Raw genomic sequence first — 21221 nt, 5'->3', positions numbered from 1 at the left:
CAGTAAATACTGGACATTTCACATGTCTGGTATTTCCTGTTTTTTTTTTTGCTGGACGGAGCCCGCAAATACTGGACTGTCCAGGTGAATACCGGACATCTAGCAACCCTAAGAACGGTATGGAAAATATAAAATAATATGGTAAAATGTTATAGTGCCCCATTATAGACATCGGTGGTCCAGCTTCATCTCTAATATTGGGTGCAATAATAATCTTTTCTTAAAAAGGATATTGCAGAATTTGAGGGAGTGCGGGGAAAGATAATGAAAAGGTTAGGAAAATGAAAAAACTTTTCATAAAGACAGATGGAAATTATTTAAATTCTGTATAAAAAGGCAAATAAGATAGGACAAGTATATAAAATAATGAATGGTATAGAGAAAGTAGATCACCTAGCAATACAAGAACAAGGGGACAGTCAGACAGAAGGATAGCAAATTCTAAAGTAATAAAAGGAAATACTTTTCATTTCATAGACAGACCAGAAATCCCTACCACAGGATGTTAATTGAGGCCAATTGCATCCAAAAATCAGCAAGAGATTGGCTATTTAATATGGATAACAAAAATATTCAGTGTGATAAAGCTATAACAGTTAGTGCAGACAAAATTTTGGAAGTGATAAAAACCTGATACTTGCAGGCTTAAGCCTGCAAGTAGCTCTGTTAGGTAGGGATGTCAACATGTAGTCGTCTACATGATTAACTGATAAGACTGAGTTTATTGGTTAATCCTATCGACTACAGGCATCCTCCCTTCCCCCACGGTCTCTGTATCAGAGACAGCAAGGGGGGGAGGCAGGATCCAGTGCCCATGGGGAGCCAGCTTTTAAGCAGACTCTCCACAAGCACCAGATCCTGTGGCACCACCTGCACCCTTCCCTGACACAGAGACAGCAGGGCAGGGCAGCAGCATCCCCTGTGCATGGGGGGGCCCAACCTCCCCACAGACAGAGGCTGTGCTGGCATCCCGTGTCTGACTGAGGTGTCAGTGCAGGGTGGACAGGCAGCTTGAAGGAGCTTTCAAGTCGGCTCCCCCTGAGCACTGGTTCCTGGCCCCACTCCTTTCGCTGCCTCTGTGGGAGGCATCAAGGGGAGGGCTGGTGGTTCTGCTGGAGCTGATCTACATGGGTAGCTGGCTTGAAAACTGGCTGCCTGCATGTACTGGCTCCTAGCTGCCCTCCTCAAGCTGCTGCCTCTCTATCAGAGACAGCAGAGCAGGGCAGGGGAGGGGGTCAGGTGTTTTTTAATTGTAATCCAGGAAGAGTTTTTTCGAGTTCCTAACCTTTTCATTATCTTTCCCTGCACTCGCTCAAATTCTGCAATATACTGAGGAATATGCTATATCAGAGGTAGCAACATGGGGTGGCAGAGGCCTGCTCCCAGGGACTATTGACTAATCGTGTAACCACTAAGTTCTTATTCAGTTAATTGATATCTAACATCCCTACTATTAGGGCACATTTACACTTATGAAAAGATCGAAGCTCAGGAGGTTGATCTTCTAGCATTTGATTTAGCTGGTCTAGTATAGACCCCTAAATCGAATTCCAAGGGCAGCCCTCCACAGTGTCCGGTATACCTTCTTTCTTTGTGTGTGAACGCCGCCACAGGTCAGCTTAAGATGAGCCGACTCCAGCTATGCATTTTGATTAAGTTTGGGTTTGGTCCTGGTTTTAGCAGTGGTCTGTACTAGATAACCTCCCGACGAGGTCTCTTATAGCTCTAATCTTTGATGATTCTATGACAGTTTTTTTTAATCTAACCTGTTTTTAAAAACCTCTGGAGATACCACAACCTCTCTTGCAAGTCTATAACTCTTCTTATAGTTAGAAAGATTTTCTTAATAGCCCATGTAAATCTTCCTTTTTTTTTTTTTTTTTTTGCAGATTAAGCCTGTTACCTCTTGTCCTCTTTTTAAGAACCCTTTAACATTTTTGAGACTGTCTCAATGTTATCTGTCTTCTTTACTCAAAACTAAACATGCCTACTTTTTTATCTTATACTAGTAGATCAGATTTTCTAAACAGTTTGTTAATTTTGTTGCTTTCCTGTGGACATTCTACAATTTATCAACATCTTTCCTAAAGTGTGTTGCCCAGTGCTCCACCTGAGGCCTCATCAAGAGTGAGTAAAGCAGAACAGTTGCTTCCTGTCTTACATATAACACTCCTGTTTGTACATCCCAGTGTGCTAGATGCCAAAAGGCAATTTGCCTCACTGAGGAAGATGTTCATATCAAATTCCCTCTTTCTTCCTTGAACTGCTGAGGAGCGAGACTTGTTTTAAAAAGTCTTGATTTTTTTAATATAATGGGAAAAATATGGAGGGGGGCGGGGGGAGAATAGAATAAGAGTAGGAGTTTTATTCTGTTTGCTCAAAGACAGTTTTCCCAAAGTTCATCTGGGTAAAAATTTAAAACAAAAAATAAAAAAATAATTTTAAACAAATTTGAGCAACTGAAAAATGATTACTGAAAAAAGAAAATTGTTAAGCCACCTTGGCTATAGAAGGCATAGTGAACTTGCTTTCAGTACAGGTTGCACCTCTGTAGTCTGGCACCCTCAGGACTTGACGGGTGCTGAACCAGAGAATTTACCAGACCATGGGAGGTCAGTATTTTCTAGCAGCATTACTAGCACTTCCACTGCTTACTGGGCTCTTAGAAGACACTTAGAGGTAAATTAGAGCTAAGTAAAAGCACAGAACATTGAGAGCCAGAAGTGATGGGTGTAAACAAACTTTATGGGACTGTGGGAAACTTGGCCACACCCATAAGTGTGCTAACTAAAATCATGCCAGATCAGAGAGTGCCGGACTAGAGAGATTCAACCTGTAGTAGAAAGAACTTGTTCTGTTTCTGTTTAAACCTCACTGTACAATATTATAATCTCAAATACTACAATAATGTACACAAGAATTAAAGTAAATAATTTAGGTCAGAGGTGGGCAATAATTTTCGATGGGGGGCCATTCCAAGATTTTGGTCAAGGGCTGCGCTTTCTGTGGAGTGGGGTACAGGGTCTGGGACAGATTGGGGTACAGGAGAGGTTGTGGGGCCTGAGAGGGAGTTTGAGTGAAGGAGAGGGTTATAACTTGAGGCAGGGTACTGGGATGTGGGTGGCATGGGTACAGGAGAGGATTCTGACTTGGGGGAGGGGTGAATTACAACACAAATGAGTCCTTTAAAAATTGTTTTCTGTCTGGGTAGCTTAGCTCCCCTTCCCCCAAGAATCTGTACATTCATACAAGGAAACAGATATCCCTCCCATCCAGTATGTACACTGAAACTAACTTGTCCTTAGAGAGTATTTTACCTTTACCTACTGCATTGTAGCCCTGCTTTTTTGTATTGTGAAAAAAGACTAATAAATCTGTGTGAGATTAATGCTGTCAGTGCTGCGGATGTATGTATGCACAATCAGCTATGGCTCTTCTCAAACAGCTGCTAAGACTACTAGAAAAGATTAAGATGTGTGTACCCTCGAAATAGAATAATATATTACATGTCCTATCTTCTTGTACTGTAGTAAAGCTAGTCTTAAAAATAATCTTTGGTGGGTCAAATTTTTAGGAAAGGGCACTATAAATCAAGAATGGCATTAGAAGTAATGGTATACTGTGGTGTAAAAAGTAAATGTTATAGAACAACATAATTGTGTAATTTTTTTTAATAAATAAAATTTGACTCTTTTGGCATTTACCAGATTTACAAAGTGGCTGGGGCCTTAATGGATTGGCTTCAGCTGAGCCTTAATATTTGCGTTTTTGTGATTTATCAGCATTTCATTTTTAGTCAGGGATCGCTGCTACTCATGGATGCTGCCACTCATGGTACATTAGAGTGGGTTGTTGATTTTCTAATTTAACAAACAGCTGCAGCTCTGTTTAGTTGATTCCATCTGTCAGATGCTAAATGACAGTTCTTCTGATTCAAATTTATTGATACCGGCACAGTCTACACAGAATAGTTAACACCACTTACAGATGTCATCTGTGTCAACTCAGGACTCACCAGCTTTGACTGATTTAATCCACATATCAATTTGTGGACATCATAGCCTAGTTTCAGATCTACTGGAAAGTTAAACAGATGCAAATAGTGTGAGGGTATTTTTGTGGGTGTTTCCTCTTCCTTCTCTTGCACTGTTTGAGTTTCCTGCAGCTATCTAGCCTGAGGCCCTGTAATCATGGTTTCTTTTTGTTCAGCAGGGCTCATCTTACTGAGATCTGAAGCACTCCTTCATGATTGCTAACTCTAAACTCATTCATCAGTCCCTGGTTGAGCAGTCCATTGCAAAGGATGCTACATGAGATCTGCAGTTATGTTAATACATTAGTTTCACTACTTAAGGACTCTTGAAGGGGAAGGAAGGGATGGGACTGCAATGCTACATTTGCTCATCACTGAGGAAAATGACTAAGACCTGTCCTGCACATGACCACTCAAAGCTGTCTCCTGCCAAAATAACAGCCCCATTATGGTGACACAGTAACACCACTTCTCCAAATTATGCTGAGCCACACTTGACATGCTGTGGTCAATGCAGTGCGAGTGTAGATACTACAGGACCTATGTCTACCATAACAGTCCTCCAACAGCTGTCCCACAATGCCTGATACCGATCCGTCTGCTCAGAATTTTGAACAACCCTCCTAGGAGTCCCAAAAATTAGACAACCCTCCTTTAAAAGCCCTGCTTATTTTTGATTCCCTTTTCTTGATTGCCCAGATTGGGGCACACCTATCAATTACCCCTTGTTGTGTGCAACTTCCCAATAGGCAGTTATGTGCTCCAGATATGCTCCTTCCTGGAAGTATTGGATCTCTTAGACATGTAGGAAGAGAGACTGTTCAAGCATTGCTACAACATAGTCCTAGAAATGTGGACATGTACAAAGATTGCAATGTGGATGCAGGTGAAGGGGTAGGATAGGAATCAGCAGCAGTGCTTCAGGGAAGTGGGGCAGGCATACCAGAAGGCCAGGGAGGCCAACAGTTGGTCTGGTGCCAAGCTGCAGACTTGCTTCTTTTACAACAACCTGCATACCATGCTTGGCAGAGACCCCACCAGAGCACCATGGATACCTTCCAGAGTCTGAAACACAAACCCCTGACATGAACAGCGGGAGGAGGGTGATGGAGAATACATGGTGGGAAGGATCCAGCTATGCTGCAAGGCAGGATCTATCTGAGACTTCACTGCAGTCTAGTCAGTCCTGGTAGTCAAGCACAGGCAAACCCAATGCAGGGAAAGGCACCTCAGGTAAGAGTGTATGTATGCATTTCCAAATACAGTGTTTAAATGTACAGCTGGCACCTAACCTCATCATAGGAAGATCTAGGTGTAATAGGAAAAGCACCTGTATTAGAGGCCTGAGATTCTGACCTCAGTTGTGCTCTGGTCAGTTTCTGGCAGGGAACTGGGGTGTAGGGTTTTGGGATGTGACCTAGGATAGGAGGGGATTGTGATCTCAGGCAGGAAATCGGGGTGCCAGATCTGGGAGGGAGGTATGGGTGCATGTGGAGTAGCGGGGCAGGAGTGTGGGGCAGAGGGTTGGGGAAGGGAGGGGCTGAGGTGCCAGAGGCAGATTCTTGTCAGGAGACTTACCAGGCTGTCTGCCTACAGAGCTAAAGGCTTGCAGAATTTAAAATGTTTCTGCCTGCTCAGCCATGTGCTTAAGTGAGTGAGCAGGAGGGTTGTGTTTTGTGGCTGCCAGTTATTCAAACAGGTAGCTCCCATTGGCCAGTGTCTGTCTAGAAACCGGCCAATGGGATTGTGCTGCGGATGGGAGCAGCGTCTGAATCTTTCCCTCTCCCCTCCAGACTCAGAGAAAGTGCCCCGCCGCCGTGTTTCTGAGCTACATGTGGGGCAAGCAGGAGAGCCTGCCTCACGGGCTGGATCCAGTGGCTTGGTGGGCTGTATTTTGCCCAGGCCTGCCTTAGCTGATGGGAAGAGTCCACTTGCATGACATTTTCAAGAGGAGGATCACAGAATAATAAGAAACTTTAGTCCTTTTGTTGGCAGTTTCTCAATCCAGATATAAAGAGTTTCCATCTGTAAGATCTAACCAGAGCTCATCTAATATTAATGGGCCTTCTCTTTTCAGGAGGGATGTAACAGTTGTGTTCAAGAACAGCGCTTTACATTAGTTAATGTTTCTGTCCAGTTTGACTATTCATACAGTCACAGAGCTCACAATAACGCTCAAATATTGTAAAATGGAGCACAGAGGCAAGGAGCATAAGACAATGTCTTTCATTGAACCAACTTCTGCTAGTATGAGAGACAACTTTCAAGCTTACACAGAGGTTGTCTCCTAGGAACAGAAGCTGGTCCAAAAAAAAATACTATCTCACTCACCTTGTGTCTCTAATATCCTGGGACTAACATAGCTACAACACCATTGCATATAATGTGGAACACAGATCTTACAGGATTAATGCATATGGCAGTTCATAAGCATTCAATCCAGTCTAAATACTTTCTTATAATTCTAATACCTACTTTATTAATCTTAACTCACAAATTAAGCAGACAGGTTCGAGCTGTCAGTGTTCAGTTGAGACCATGGGGTCCTTTGCGTGAGCTGGCACCTAATCTGTAGAGCCCTGTGCAGATACAGAATTTTGTGTCCGCAACCATATCCACAAAAATGAGCCATGGATACCAGTGGATATCCACAAATTGGCAGGGCTTTGTTGATCTGCCAGCATGACAGTGGTCTTGAATTCCCCACCCACACCAATGGAACACTTGGCCATGATAAGGAAGAGAAAGAAGAGTACACAGATAGATATACTCAGAGATCTTGCAAGCCAGTGCTGCTTCAGACCTGAACAGATAGCCTGCAGAGATAAATATTGCAGACAACAGATAGGGAAAGAGTAGACAGGAGAAAGGCCCAGGAGTTGGAGAGGAAGATTCATCGGGACATCTCTAATAGCAAATACAAATGCTATGGACTCCTGTTGATCTACAGGTTCAATAATCACAGGTTTGGCATTCTTTGCAGTCAATAGAGAACTCCATTTTACTACCTCCTTATGCCCTTCAACATTCCACATGGCATCTGGCTACATACCATTCTGTGCTGGGAGACAATAAAAAGAACCACAGTTTTGCATACACTGACCTGTAAGAGCAATGGTTGCTGTATGTGTAACCAAAATGAATGAAATTGACATGAATGTTCTTATCCATGTTAAGTTCTGTTCTGTGAATGTATTTCAGAAGGGTTTTTTTTTAAATTTAGTTGCACATTTTTGCCCTGGTTTTTGTAGGCAGTAAAATATCAATTTTGGTAATTAATTCATCAGTATTATTTCAAACCACATGCAACAAAATGCCTAGCACTCTTGAAGCATCCACTACTTGTTTTACAGGGCAACTGAACTCAGGATTAGTGACCAACATATGCAATGATTATAAATGTACAGCAAGTACCACACAAATTCCTAACACCCCCAAAATGTCAGGGCTAGATAAAGTACCGCCCACCACATCACATTAGTATATCAGACTGTTTAAAGTTCTCTTTCTAGGCCTCCTCTAGTTGCATAGCTCCATGTTTAGCTCTTCTAATAGTCTTTGTGTATGGCTGTTTGAACTCAGACATCCGCTCCACTTGTGCTCTCTAGCATGGTAGTAGCTTTTCCCCCTTTGCCTCGCAGATATTATGCAGAGCACAACTGGAAGTTATAGCCTTTTGGGATATTTTTCTCACTGAAAGCTGGTCTTGTGAGCAAACAATACCAAGCTCTCTTCAGTCTACCAACAGCCCATTCAACTGTCATTCTGCACCTTCTGAACTGAACCGAATCTTTCCTTGGTGCTTTTAGGGTGGCAGGTGTACAGCTTGATGAGCCAGGGGAGCAAAGAGTAGGCGGTGTCCCCCAGAATCACTCCCAGCAGTTGGGAAAGAATGTCCTGCTTCCAGCTTTTTGACCAGCCCTGTGTTCTTAAAAATGTGAGTGCCATGCACCTTCTCTGGCCAGTCCACACTGATGCCAGTGAAGCACTACTACTGCTTGCATAGTCATAGTAAAAAAGTTGTTTCCTTTAGAAGTGGGATAGTGCCAAAATAGAGATCTGTGTGTCCTCTGTCTCCCCACTGCAACTTGGGAAGCCTGTTGCTGCAAATCCATCCATTACGTCCTTCAAATTACCGACAGTCACAGTCTTGCTTATCAGGAGATGATTAATTGTCTTTCATGTTGCATGACAGTGGCCCATTCTGGACTTTCCTACTCCAAAATATATCCCCTGGGCCGGTAGCAATCTGGGATTGCAAGTTTCCTCAATGCTATTGTCATTTGCTTCTCCAATGTTAGGGCAATTCTCATTCTGTTTTCAGAGGGGTAGCTGAGTTAGTCTGTTAGAGTTGGGGCAGGCTTGGGAGAGAGATCCAGGAGAGTGGCCTTGCACATCCAAAAACTCTGCAGCCATTGCTCATTGTTCCCAGTCTTCATCATGCTGTGATCCCAGTAATCAGTGCTCGTTTCTTGTGCCTAGAAGAGGCACTCCCTTGTCTGCAGCTGCTCCAGGAACACCACCAACCACTTGAAATGGTTTGTGCGGTATCCCACAGCAATATCTCCTCCATGAAATTATCCTGTTCCCTGTTGCTACTGTTTTTCCTCTTATTCTGCAAATATTGGAGGATTGTTTGTCTTGCCTTTGCAACATTCATGAGACAAATGCAGAGCTGTGAGTAGTGTCCATGTCTCTGTCTGAGATTGCAGACAGCGAGAAGTGCCATGCGGGTTTGTAGGATTTGAACCCTTGGTAATAATATTGCATAGGCTCTAATCTTTTCCATCCATGTGTGTGTTTTTTTTCCCCATCCATGTGCAGAATACGTTTTTATGTCCACTAAGACACATGCAAAGTTGTACCAGTAGAAACAAAAAAACTAGTTGTGGGCACTCTGCTAATCTGCTGAGCAGCATTTGAATCTCTCCTGAGCAGCTATACAAGGGCACAACTTACAGGGAACATTGGCTGCCTCCTTTTCTCTTTCCTCCCACAATGCATTGCCAAAATTTCCAAAAGACAGTGCACTGGACTATGAGGAGTTGCATATTTGGAAACCTACCCATGGTGCACTGCACTGTGCATTAACACAAGAATTCCTGACGACTAATGCAAAGAGCGAGTATGCACGAGTATGAGAAATATACTAAGCTGAGTACCTTTATGCGGGAGGGATAACTTGCATTAACCAAAGTTTATAGTGTAGATATGGTCTAAAAGCCTGTCTAAATTAGGGATTTTTGCACTGATGTAGCTACACTCATGCAAACTGCTAGCACAGATGCACTGCACCAGTATAAAGGATGCAACTTACCCCGTTAGAAAAAAATCCCTAATATAGGCAAGCCCTAAGATATTTTAAAAGTTAAAGAAACATGATAGAATTAAATGCTGCAGTATATTTTTGTATATTTTAATAGCTAAGTAGAGCTTCTCTTGCAATCCAGATGAATATCTATCAATTACATGTTTACATTGCACTTTGTTCATTATTGCCATTAGTTCCATTATTAATATTCTGAGGATACATGTCAAACTGTTATCCAAGAAGGATTAAAGACTATTGCCAGAAAGATGATCACTAAGAAGATCATACTTTTTTCATAGTGCGTTGCTTAAACTGAAAGTGAGGGACAGCTTTTAAAGAGAGGATATGGGGGTGAGTAAAATGATGAATCTGTGATGTAGTTAACTGAGAAACTATGTATTATAACCAAACACATTTCTTTACCTGTGTGACTAACTGCACCTCAGTTAATAAAAAAGGGAATGAATTTTAAAATCCAGCTACTTAGTACAGTAAGTTATTGGTTTATTTTTTCCATTTGGTTTTTGAACATTCAAAATCAGTTAATCCAATATTATTTACATAGTCAGTTTCACTTCCGGTTTTTAATGTTGAAGTGCTTGTTTCAAACATTGCTGAGGAATGTTTTGTTTAAAGTTATTTTCATTTTAATTTCATTGGCATTGATAATATTTCTAAGTATAAAACCATGTTTTGAAAAATTTAAATTTTGTCAAGTATCAGTTGAAGTCTCTCTCTAATTTTAGCCATTTAAAGCCCCTCACACCCCAAAAAGAGAGAGAGCAAGAGAGAATCTGGTGGGGTTTAGGGAGACTACTTCTTAGTTCTAAAACATACAGAGGTCTGCCCAAAGCTCACAGGGACAGCTGGGTGAGGAAGGAACACTATAAGAATCTGGCAGCACCGTAGGAAGAAGCTGGGAAAGCACTCTTCAATAAAAGAAGATGGTACAGATATCTGGAAATAGGGAATGGAAGGGTGTGTGGGAACTTAATAAACAGTTATAATGAAATGGACACTGAGTACTAACCTCCCTGTTCCTGCTGTTGCCCCAGTGGTCTTGTTCTCCCTCTTAGCAATCCTTTGGTCTTACAGGAATGAAAGTGGAGAGGGGGACCAGTGTGTTCACCCAGCAGTGCATTTGCAAAGAAAGGATTTGCGAACACACAAGTCCTGTTTTGTTTCCCTCTGTTTTCTGGAGGCAGATCATAGGGCTACTAGGAGAGGTTGCATAGTTTGGTGGTGCTCTCAGGAAAGAATTCAGGACCAATTTCATTATGAACAGGTTGCAGATTTCCCTTTGCAGTCATTCCTACCCCTCAGATGTCACTGCCATATTTGTTGGGATGGGAATTTTTCATCATTAGCTTTGGCTGCTACTCTGAGTTTCTGGAGTAGGGGACCAGCACGTGCTTCTTTTTGTTCCACCTCTTCCCAGCTACTAGTGTTAGAACCAGGGAGAATTTTTCTCACCCTCCATCAGATTTATTAGGCAAAGGGTGAGGGTAAAGATGCTGTTGTCCCATCCCACCTCGCTGCCAGTGGGAGTGCAAGCTTCCCATAGCCCCTGTGATCCTCAGACTGCTCAGATTAATTGAAGAGAACAAGCACTCCCACAGTTGCTTCTCTTTTCCATCTGCCTATGGTCTCTGTGAGCTCTGCTCTTTGAAACAGAGCAACCCATTCAGATAGCTACTACAACTGGTCCCACATCCTGCTCATGGTGGAACCTGCCTAAAAGGGAGAGGAAGGTCTGACCCCCTAAAGTAGTCAAACTTGAAATACAACAACGAATGGTCTGGTAGCACTTTATAGACTAACAAAATTTATACAGTAATCTTCCGATAATCCAGCACCTTTAGGATCCTGGGGGTGCCGGATTATCAAATATGCTGGACTATCGGGAGGGGGGCTATGAGGGATCTGGCGTGGGGGGGGGGGGAATGAGGGGTTCGGGGGGATGCCACCCCAGACCCCTTATAGCCTCCCCTTCTGATAGTCCAGCTCTGCCCCAGGCGTCCCCGATTCAGCCGCTTCTGGTCAATTTCAGCAGCGGCTGAATTGGGGACGCCTGGGGCAGAGCAGCTGGGGTGCTGCCGGGTTGGTCCCACAGCGCCGAGGGGTGGGCACTACAGGACCAACCCGGTAGCACCTCAGCTGCTCTGCCCCAGGCGTCCCCAAGTCAGCCACTACTGAAACTGACCAGCGGCTGATTCAAGGAAACCCGGGGCAGAGCAGCTCTGCCCCAGGCTTCCTGGAGTCAGCCGCTGGTCAGTTTCAGCAGCGGCTGACTTGGGAATGCCTGGGGAAGAGCAGCTGGGGTGCTGCTGGATTGGTCCCGCAGCGCCACGGCACTGCAGGACCAACCTGGCAGCACTCCAGCTACTCTTCCCCAGGCATCCCCAAGAGCAGCTTGGGTGCTGCTGAGTTGGTCCCGCAACCCCAAGGGGCAGCACTACGGGACCAACCAGGCAGCACCCCAGCTGCTCTGCCCCCGGCTTCCCCAATTCAGCTGCTGCTCAGTTTTGGCAGTAGCTGAATTGGGGAAGCCGGGCGCAGAGCAGCTCCAATTGTCTGGCAGCCAGAGCACTTCTGGGTTCCTGATGGTGCCGGACTATCAGGAGTGCCGGAGCATCTACAGTAAGACTCCATTGGATCAATGGAGTCTTACTGTAGATGGTATCATGAGCTTTCGTGGGCACAGCCCACTTCTTCAGATGACTGGATGATCTGAGGAAGTGGGCTGTGCCCACGAAAGCTCATGATACCATCTACATGTTTTGTTAGTCTTTAAGTGCTATCAGACCATTTGTTGTTGTTTTTTCTGTACAGACTAACTCAGCTACCCCCTGAAGCTTAAAATACACCTTTCTTCTATTAAACCTGATCTTCAAAAAAGATGCCAGTGTGAGGCACTAAGCAGTGTGGGCTAATGGGCTTCTCATCCTGGCTCTACCAATGACTGGTGGGTGATGTAGGGCCAGTCACTTCACCTGTATTTGTCTCAATGTCCCCATCATTAAAACAGGGATAATGTTACTTGCCTCCTTTGAAAAACATTATGTGAAAGCTTGGCATTATTTGTTTGACTATTTAAATGCTGCTGACACTAGCTTGTGTTTTATTTTAAACCCATTTGAGACACATTTAGAAACATAACTGCTCTTGTTTTCCATGGCTTTCCCTGAAGCCCCAGCCCACTGATGCTCCATAGCAGATACTTTTTTCATAGAGCAGAATAAGAATTGATGAAGTGACAGACTTTTAAATTGTCCTGTCCTGGTCTTGAAAGTAGAAGTTGTCATTCCTGCCAATGATCAGTGTGATCTTCTGGGTTTTGTTTTGTTTTGTTTTAATAGGTATGGAAAATTGAGTAGTTTTATGGTGTGGATGAAATGAGGCAGCTTTTGCAATATTACTAGCATTTCGTATTTTGCAATTAATACAGAGTCGAGGTTTAAACTATATTTTATGGATATATTCTCCTAGAATTTTATCTACAGAAAAAGTACATAATAAAAATTGCAAGAAAATTAGGCACAATGTATGATAAATATGTTCATGGAGATAATTATAGTAACTTAAGTCAGCAGAATTGTCATTTGTTAAGTTCATTTCGGGTGTGTGCAGGGAGAGAACCCCCAAAACAGAATGTTTCATTTTGTCCTGCACAGATTAGAGTTTCAGGAAAAAGAGGAAAAGGTCTGTTTATCCACAGCCACATGCCTTGTTAAAAGTTCATAGTATCACTTTGACATTTAGAGCAGGACTCAATGTCTTTGTAAATTCCTCTTTGTATTACCAGTGTAGGTCTCTGAGCTCAGACTGTTTCACAAACCATAACATTTTTTAGTGAGTGATTGATCTGTATTATGTGTCCTAGCCATCAGAAGAATCTTGGGATGTTGCTTGTATAAACTGTAATACAATCTGATGCTGGGCATATGGTTACAGACTTTCATAGACCTATTGGCGATACTCAATCCTCCTGGATTTGGGCATAGGGCTTATCTGATACCTTCAAAAAAAAGTGCCTCATTTTCTCTGTTCCCCACTTAAATAACTCAACACATCTGGTAACACTGTAGGATCATTGTCCTTTCAGTTCCTGTGCATCTCATATTGCTACAATATTTCATAAGTATTTGGTTACCTAAATGGCAACATGATTTTTTAAGAGACTGTTTTTATAGGTCTTACAAATTAACCTATATGCATCACAAGATTAAAAAAAGAGGCTGCTAATGAGCACCGTTTCTAAAGTTAGCACTCTCTCTCTCTCTCTCTCTCTCTGTAGGAATATGTATCAGAATTAGTGTTTAAAAAAGCTATGTTGTAAATACTTAAACCTAGCATCAGAATGTGTTTTTATGGTCAAATAAAATATGCCTCAGCAGTGAAATATCTGTTTGGGACTTTATCATTTAGCTTAATGTCTTCAATTACAAGAATGATAAAAGCTGAAACAAAATCCTTTAATTCAATAAGAACTAGGCTGAATTTTAGGAAGCAAAGAGGTGAATCAGATATAGAATCATACACATAGGAAATTAAACATTGAAGAAATTAAAACTTTGTGAGCACAACTAAAAGGATAGCCTTAAGGTGTGCTTATTTGAAATGGCTGCATTTAATTTTACAGTAAATCCCAGTATTTTGTTCCAATTAAGACAGTTCGTGCACATGGTTCTAAATTGTACAGTAGTTCCAGTGAGACCATGGACTGCTTGTTTTACATTCTGGATCAAGTTCAGATTTTTAGGCTTCGCTTGAATAAAATAAAAAGTCTGAAGCCTGAATATAATACAGATTGATAAATCTGATTTAAACATGCCCGTGTTGCAGACTGTTTCACTCTGAGTACAGCTGACCCTCAGGCCATGCACTAAATACATCCACAGAGCATTCCCAGAACACTAAAATACCAAATGATCACATATGAAAGATTAGCTTTCTATGGATTGTGACTTTTTCTGTATTATCTGTGAAGATTAGAATTTTAGCAGCTCCAAGTGAGTTCTACAGTAAAGTATCTACTTGGCAGCAAAAAAACCCAACAAACCTTGATGGGATTATTGTCTCATATTCATGAACTGGGATTTAGGAGTACTGTGTGTTTCCTTGTGAGGATATACTCTGTAGTTCACACTCTTAGGAAAATAAATATTACTTGGTTCTCATTTGTATTAACTTAAAGCTTTTATAAAAAGAGGAAGGACTTTGCTTGGCATTCTAGTATGGAGATTTAGATCTGGTTTCTTGCTCATTAGGTGGCAAAAAATAATCTTTTCAGAAGCTCTTCTGGTAGCCCATGCAGTCTTTCAAAGTCATGATCCTGCAAGGAAGGTTAGTGAGCCTTCTAGGCTTTCTGTTGACAATCAGGTAATTGATCATATTTAAAGAAATAAATGTTGGGGATTTTTGTTTTGTTTTCCAGGTTGTGGAGCTCATATCAAGTGCAATTGGTGACTTAGTACAAGGAATATACTATGACAATTCTAACTTATCCGAGGTAAGACTTTACTAGCATTTTACACATAGTTTATATAAATGTATGATAACAGTGCCATTGCTTTGGGTTTGTTTTCAAGGGAAGAGGGGAAAGTATTAATTACAGTCCCAGTAAGCTTCAGAAGTACTTTTAGTATGGCACCTGAGTTCTGCCGTAATTGGTGGTGGGCATCACTAAAAATGCTTAATGAGAGAGTCTGCAGTTTTTAATTAGTAAAAAATATTCATTAGAATTAAAAGATTTTTAAAAAATTGAGATCAACATGTAGTTTCTGAATTGGTGAAGAAATATATTGTACATATATATTTTGTTTGGTCACATAATTTTTCATATCCTGGTTGCATCAATGTATGGATTTTGTAGCAACTGCAACCAAAATTTAAACCAGGACCTTTCTACTCATAAATGTAGCAGCTTTATTAGGTGAACTAAATGGAAGGAGCTATACAGTGCTCCTCTCCAAAGAAAATCATTCTTTCCTGTATCACAGAGAGTAATTGGCCTGGTCAAAGAAATTGGTTCAGTCATTTACATGAATCTGAGATGCAAAGTTCATTTCAAAGATAATTACAACTATGTCACACTGCTGTTGTTACACTTCATGGCAAGAACTCTGATGGATTCTTTTGATGAAATGAATTAATATTTCAGTCTTTTAAGAGAATTTTCAAAGAAGTGTATTGCTATATTTATTACAGTGATTTAATTTTGGTAGATTAAGAAATCTAATTGCATTTACCATTATCTCTAAACATTGTGTGTATTAGGAAATTAATATTTTAGAAACTTCATTTTTATTACCTTTAAGTCCCGGCTTGACAAAGCCCTGGCCGGGATGATTTAGTTGGGGATTGGTCCTGCTTTTAGCAGGGGGTTGGTCAGTGATCTCCTGTGGTCTCTTCCAACCCTATGATTCTATGATTTTATACCTCTGCATTTCACCCAATAGCATAGTTTTATTCTCCAAAAACATTGATTGATACTATTGAGATGATCACAAGTGTCTGCCTATGCATGTTATAGATTATGATATTTTTAAGTGGAGCATATTAATAGAAACAAAAGGATCTCAGATGTCCAAGCCAGTTCAGAAATATGAATCTTAAAGGAATAACATCAGGAAGCAAAATGACTTGGGGGATAAGTGATGGCCTTATGGAGCCTCTCACTTGTAAGGCTTCAATTTAAAATAGAACTCAGGTTAATCACTTATATTTTATTCTTCAGGGAAGTTTAAATGTGTTCTCAGTTTAGTTCCAAATGAATATAAGTCTTGATCATATAAATCACTATTGCAGTTGCATTCATGTTGGCATTTCTTTATCAGCTATGGGGTGAAGAGCATGGAGGATGTCTTACTCTCTCACCTCTAGAAGATAGCCTTCTAGGTTAGGGTTGAGACACATGAGCAAAACTATGTGAGAAGTTTGCATTACTTTTGTACTTGCTATACTTAAATCTATAGACAAACAAATGACTTCAGTCTTCCAGTATTGTAAGCCAATTTAGCTACTTCTGTCAAGCTCTAAATGCAAGGTTATATTTTAAAAGGAAAAGTATATTGTTATTTGAACAAATACTATAAAATTACTACTCAAATTGTAAGCCATACAGGTTTCTCTAAATGCAACCAAACCTCAGCTATGTTTTACTTAAAATAGCTTTTTTAAGAGTAAACTTCCCATTTGACTTTAGCAATTAGGCTGCTTTCCTGTGATTTCATTTGCACATTTTGGATTAGCCACATCCTCTGTAATACTAGAAATGTTCTCAGCTCTTTTGGGTGTCTGCCACTGCAGCAGGTCTTCGTTTTATTTATATTTACTTGGCAGCATGATTGACTGAATGCTGTGTGAGGAGACAATGATACTACCTCAGAAGAGCTTCTACCACACTTTCAAAATATTCAACAAGCATAGATTATGGTGAAAGTGTAAGATGCACTGCGCCAAGCTGCTCAATATCAAGTTAAACATACTAAAAGAATGGTTTTGTGTTTATAATAAGCAATGAGCTATTCTGTCTGGCAAAAGTTGGAAGTATAGTGATGCTTTACTAAACAAAAAAAAGGTTAATTTAAATGTAATGAATATCTTGTAGTAATATAAAATAACACATACCATAGTATCTAAAGATTATACTTTTAGTGGGTCAGGTATGGCCACCAGTCAAGCCCATATCAAGCACAAATTTATGGGAAAGCCAATGAGAGTGGAAAAGCACATGGTTTAGACAGTGAAATCCCTAAGGGGATGGAGATTCTGTAAGTCCTAGTAAAGGGGAGAGGATGGAAAATAATAAAATACAGGTAGGATCTGATGAGAAACAGTCAAATGAAGAAGAGTCCCATTCAATTGCTTCATGGAATGGCAGACACTTAAAAAGTAACCAATTTTTAAAGTGCTTATGTACCAATGCTAGAAGTATAAATAATAAGATGAGTGAACTACAGGCAGTCCCCGGGTTACATACAAGATAGGGACTGTAGGTTTGTTCTTAAGTTGAATTTGTATGTAAGTCGGAACTGGTACATATTGTAGGGGAAACTCTAGCCAAACATTTCTCCAGAGCTCAGTTTTATTCTCCCACACCTCACTTCCCTCAGTCCTTTATTCTCAAGCTGAGGTGTCTGCTGAGAAAAGCCGCTCTGCGTCTCCCTGGTCTGCTGGGGGGGGGCGGGGGGAGGCGCTAGCTTCGCGTCTCCCTGGTCTGCTGGGGGGAAGCAGCTAGTGCGGGCTTGCCTCACCCCGTTTGTAAGTAGGGATCTGATGTAAGTCGGATCCATGTAACCCGGGGACTGCCTGTAGAATGCGTCATATTAAATGAGGATATTGCTATAACAGGCATCACAGAAACATGGTGGAATGAGGATAATCAATGGAACACAATAACACCAAGGTACAAAATGCTGTCAGAAAAACAGAACCACTCATGTTGAGGGGAGGAATGGCAAACGTAGAAAGAAGACAGAATCAGATGAAGCAAAATTTTAAATTAACCAAACTGTTCTGTAGAATCTCTTATGGATATTAAATCTGTGTAATAATAATAATAATAATAATTAATAATAAATTATAAAAAGTATAGCAGTAGGGGTATATGTCCAACTACGTGACCGGGATAGTGATACTGACTGTGAATTGTGCAGGGAGATTAGAGAGCCTATTAAAATAAAAAACTCAGTAATCGGGATTTCAACTATCCTCATATTGACTAGGTGCACATCACCTCAGGATTGAATGCACAGAATTTCTTAATTTAAATGACAGCTTCTTGGAGCATCTAGTCCTGGAAACCACAACCACAAGCGGAGAGGTAATTCTTGATTTAATAAATGGAACCTAGGATCTGGTCCAAGAGGTGAATATAGCTGGACCGCTTGGTAATAGTGACCATGGTATAATTAAATATAACATCCCTGTGGCAAGGAAAACACTACAGCAACCCAACACTGTAGCATTTAATTTCAGATAAGGGAACTACGCAAAAATGACAAAGTTAGTTAAATAGAAATTGTGAGGTACATTGCCAAAATAAAATCTCTGTAAGCTGCATGAAACCTTTTTGAAGAAACCATAATAGAGGCTCAACTTAAATTTATCCCCCAAATTAAAAAACATAAAAAGAATTTAAAAAGTGCCACCTTGGATACATAACAAAGTAAAGGAAGCAGTGAGAGGCAAAAAGGCATTGTTTAAAAAGTGGAAGTTAAATCCTAGTGAGGAAAATAGAAAGGAAAATTAACTCTTGCAAATTAAGTGTAAAAATACAATTAGGAAGGCCAAAAAGAATATGAAGAACAGCTGGCCAAAGGCTCAAAAAATAACTTTTAAGTACATCAGAAGCAGGAAGCCTGCTAAATAACAAGTGGACCACTGGACAATTGAGATGCTAAAGGAGCACTCAAGGAAGATAAGGCTATTGAAGGAAAAACTAAATTAATACTTAGCATCGGTCTTCATAGATGTGGTTGTGAAGGAGATTCCCAAACTTGAGCCTTTCTTTTTAGGTGACAAATCTGAGGAACTATCCACAAATTGATGTGTCACTCAAGGAGGTTTTCGAACAAATTGGTAAACATTAATAAATCACCAGAACCAGTACTCGCTTATGAGTTCTGAAGAAACTCATGTATGAAACTACCCATAGTTAGTAGTTGGGATGTCTACACTACAGCGCTAATTCGAACTAACTTAAACTAATTCGAACTAACTAAGCTAATTCGAACTAACGCCTCCAGACTAAAAAACTAGTTCGAATTAGCGTTTTGGATGAACCAGGGTTAAGGATGGCCGGAAGCAGTGCCGGCAGGGCATCAGAATAGGACTTAGAGCATGGAGCTGTGTCAGGCTAGTGAAGGGCTGTGCTTAAAGGGACCCAACCCCCACCCCGGACAGACAGTTCTCAGGGGTGCCCCGCTTGCAAAGCAGTCCTGGCTTGGATTGCCCAAAGTACCCACACTGGGCACATCACAGCACTTGGCCATCAGACCGGCTACACTTGCCGCAGGCTGCCATCTGGGAAGGGGGGCAATTGGGGGGCTGCAGGAGAGGTTCCACCCCCAGAAGCCCGCAGAGCCAGCCCAGTCCTCTCCATTGGGGGCTCGTACCCCATTCCTCCCTCACCTCCTTCCACTTACCCTTCCCTAGCCCCTTTTCTTGATGTACAAAATAAAGGACAATTGTGTTCAAGAATAGAATCTCTCTTTATTGAACAAAACTGGGGGAGACTGGGAAAAAGAGGTAGAAGAGGGGAAGAGAGAGGGTGGGAGAGGGGAGGGCAACTACAATGATGAGGGGTTTGGAACAGGTCCCATATGAAGAGAGGCTAAAGAGACTGGGACTTTTCAGCTTAGAAAAGAGGAGATGGAGGGGGGATATGATAGAGGTCTATAAAAGCATGAGTGGGGTGGAGAGGGTGCATACAGAAAAGTTCTTCATTAGGTCCCATAATAGAAGGACTAGAGGACACCAAAGGAAAGGAATGGGTAGCAGGCTTCAAACTAATAATAGAAAGTTCTTCTCAAAGCAAATAGTCAACCTGTGGAACTCCTTGCTGCAGGAGGCTGTGAAGGCTAGAACTAGAACAGAGTTTAAAGAGAAGTGAGATAAAGTGATGGAGGTTGGGTCCATGGAGTGGTATTAGCCAGAGGGTAGGAGTGGTGTCCCTGCCCGAAATTTGTGGAAGGCTGGAGAGGGATGGCATGAGACAAATGGCTTGGTCACTGTCTTTGGTCCATCCCCTCCAGGGTCCCTAGGGTTGGCCACTGTCGGCAGACAGGATACTGGGCTAGATGGACCTTTGGTCTGACCCAGTACAGCCATTCTAAGCTCAGGGCTCAGGGTCGGCGGTCTCAGTGGACCACCTTGATTTTCATGCAAACCTGCTCCTGGGTGGCCAGGCTGGCAGCTCTCCTGCCCTATACGGCCGCTTTCCTGTGCCTAGTGCGGAGGTTGTGGACAAGGTCCACGATGTCTGCACTGGACCAGGCGGGTGCCCGCCTCTTGCGGTCCTGGGCAAGCTCCCGGGAGCTGCCAGTCTGGTCCCGGGAAGAGGGGGAGGCCTGGGGGGCATCGGGTGGCTGGCTCGAGCCGTGCCAGGTGAAGGGTCTGCTGGCTGGGTGCTGGCAGGCTTACACCTGGCACGGGCATCGTAGCCAGCCCGTGCCCCTTTAAGGGGTCCGGGGCCGGGAGGGGGGCAATAGAGTTTCCCTGGTGTTGGCCAGAGTGGCCACCAGGGAAACCTGGGGAGGGCTAGCCTCCCACTAGTTCGAATTAAGGGGCTACACACCCCTTAATTCGAACTAGTAAGTTCGAACTAGGCTTAGTCCTCGTACAATGAGGTTTACCTAGTTCGAACTAAGCGCTCCGCTAGTTCGAATTAAGTTTGAACTAGAGGAGCGCTAGTGTAGCGCCTATCAAAGTTAATTCGAACTAACGTCCGTTAGTTCAAATTAACTTTGTAGTGTAGACATACCGTAAGATATGTAACCTATCATTTATATCAGCCTCTGTATCAGATGACAGGCGGATAGCTAATATGCCAGTTTTAAGAAAAGGGCTCCAGAGATTTTCCTGGCAATTACAGACTGGCAAGCCTGACTTCAGTACCGGGCAAACTGATTGAAACTATAGGAAAGAATAATATTGTCAGACTATGAACATAGGAGAAGAGTCAACATGGTTTCTGTAAAGGGAAATCATGCGTCACCAATCTACTAGAATTCTTTGAGGGAGGTTAACAAGCATGTGGACAAACACTTTAATTTTAGAAGTGTAGACAGAAATCTTAGTCTTGCACTTTATCTACCAGTTCATTCTTATTGTCTTAAATGCAAAATCAGGATATTTTGAAAAGGAAAATTC

General features: G+C 42.0%; 1 protein-coding gene across 3 annotated transcripts in view; it reads left to right on the top strand.

Annotated features, from left to right (window-relative positions):
• Positions 1–21221, top strand: part of PDSS2 (decaprenyl diphosphate synthase subunit 2) — a 209698-nt gene that overhangs the window by 144882 nt on the left and 43595 nt on the right. For all 3 annotated transcript variants that reach the window (XR_012902618.1, XM_006123168.4, XM_075923962.1), the window contains exon 4: positions 14782–14856. Coding sequence is in view for 2 of the 3 variants with exons in the window: in XM_006123168.4 (XP_006123230.1) it covers positions 14782–14856 (75 nt within the window). In the remaining variant the exon portion in view is untranslated. The remainder of the gene's footprint in view (positions 1–14781; positions 14857–21221) is intronic.

The sequence above is a fragment of the Pelodiscus sinensis genome, chromosome 3 (genome assembly GCF_049634645.1).
Source record: "Pelodiscus sinensis isolate JC-2024 chromosome 3, ASM4963464v1, whole genome shotgun sequence".
Taxonomy (NCBI): Eukaryota; Metazoa; Chordata; order Testudines; family Trionychidae; genus Pelodiscus; species Pelodiscus sinensis.
The sequence above is the reverse complement of the archived record's forward strand: the minus strand, read 5'-3'. Positions and strand labels throughout refer to the sequence as shown.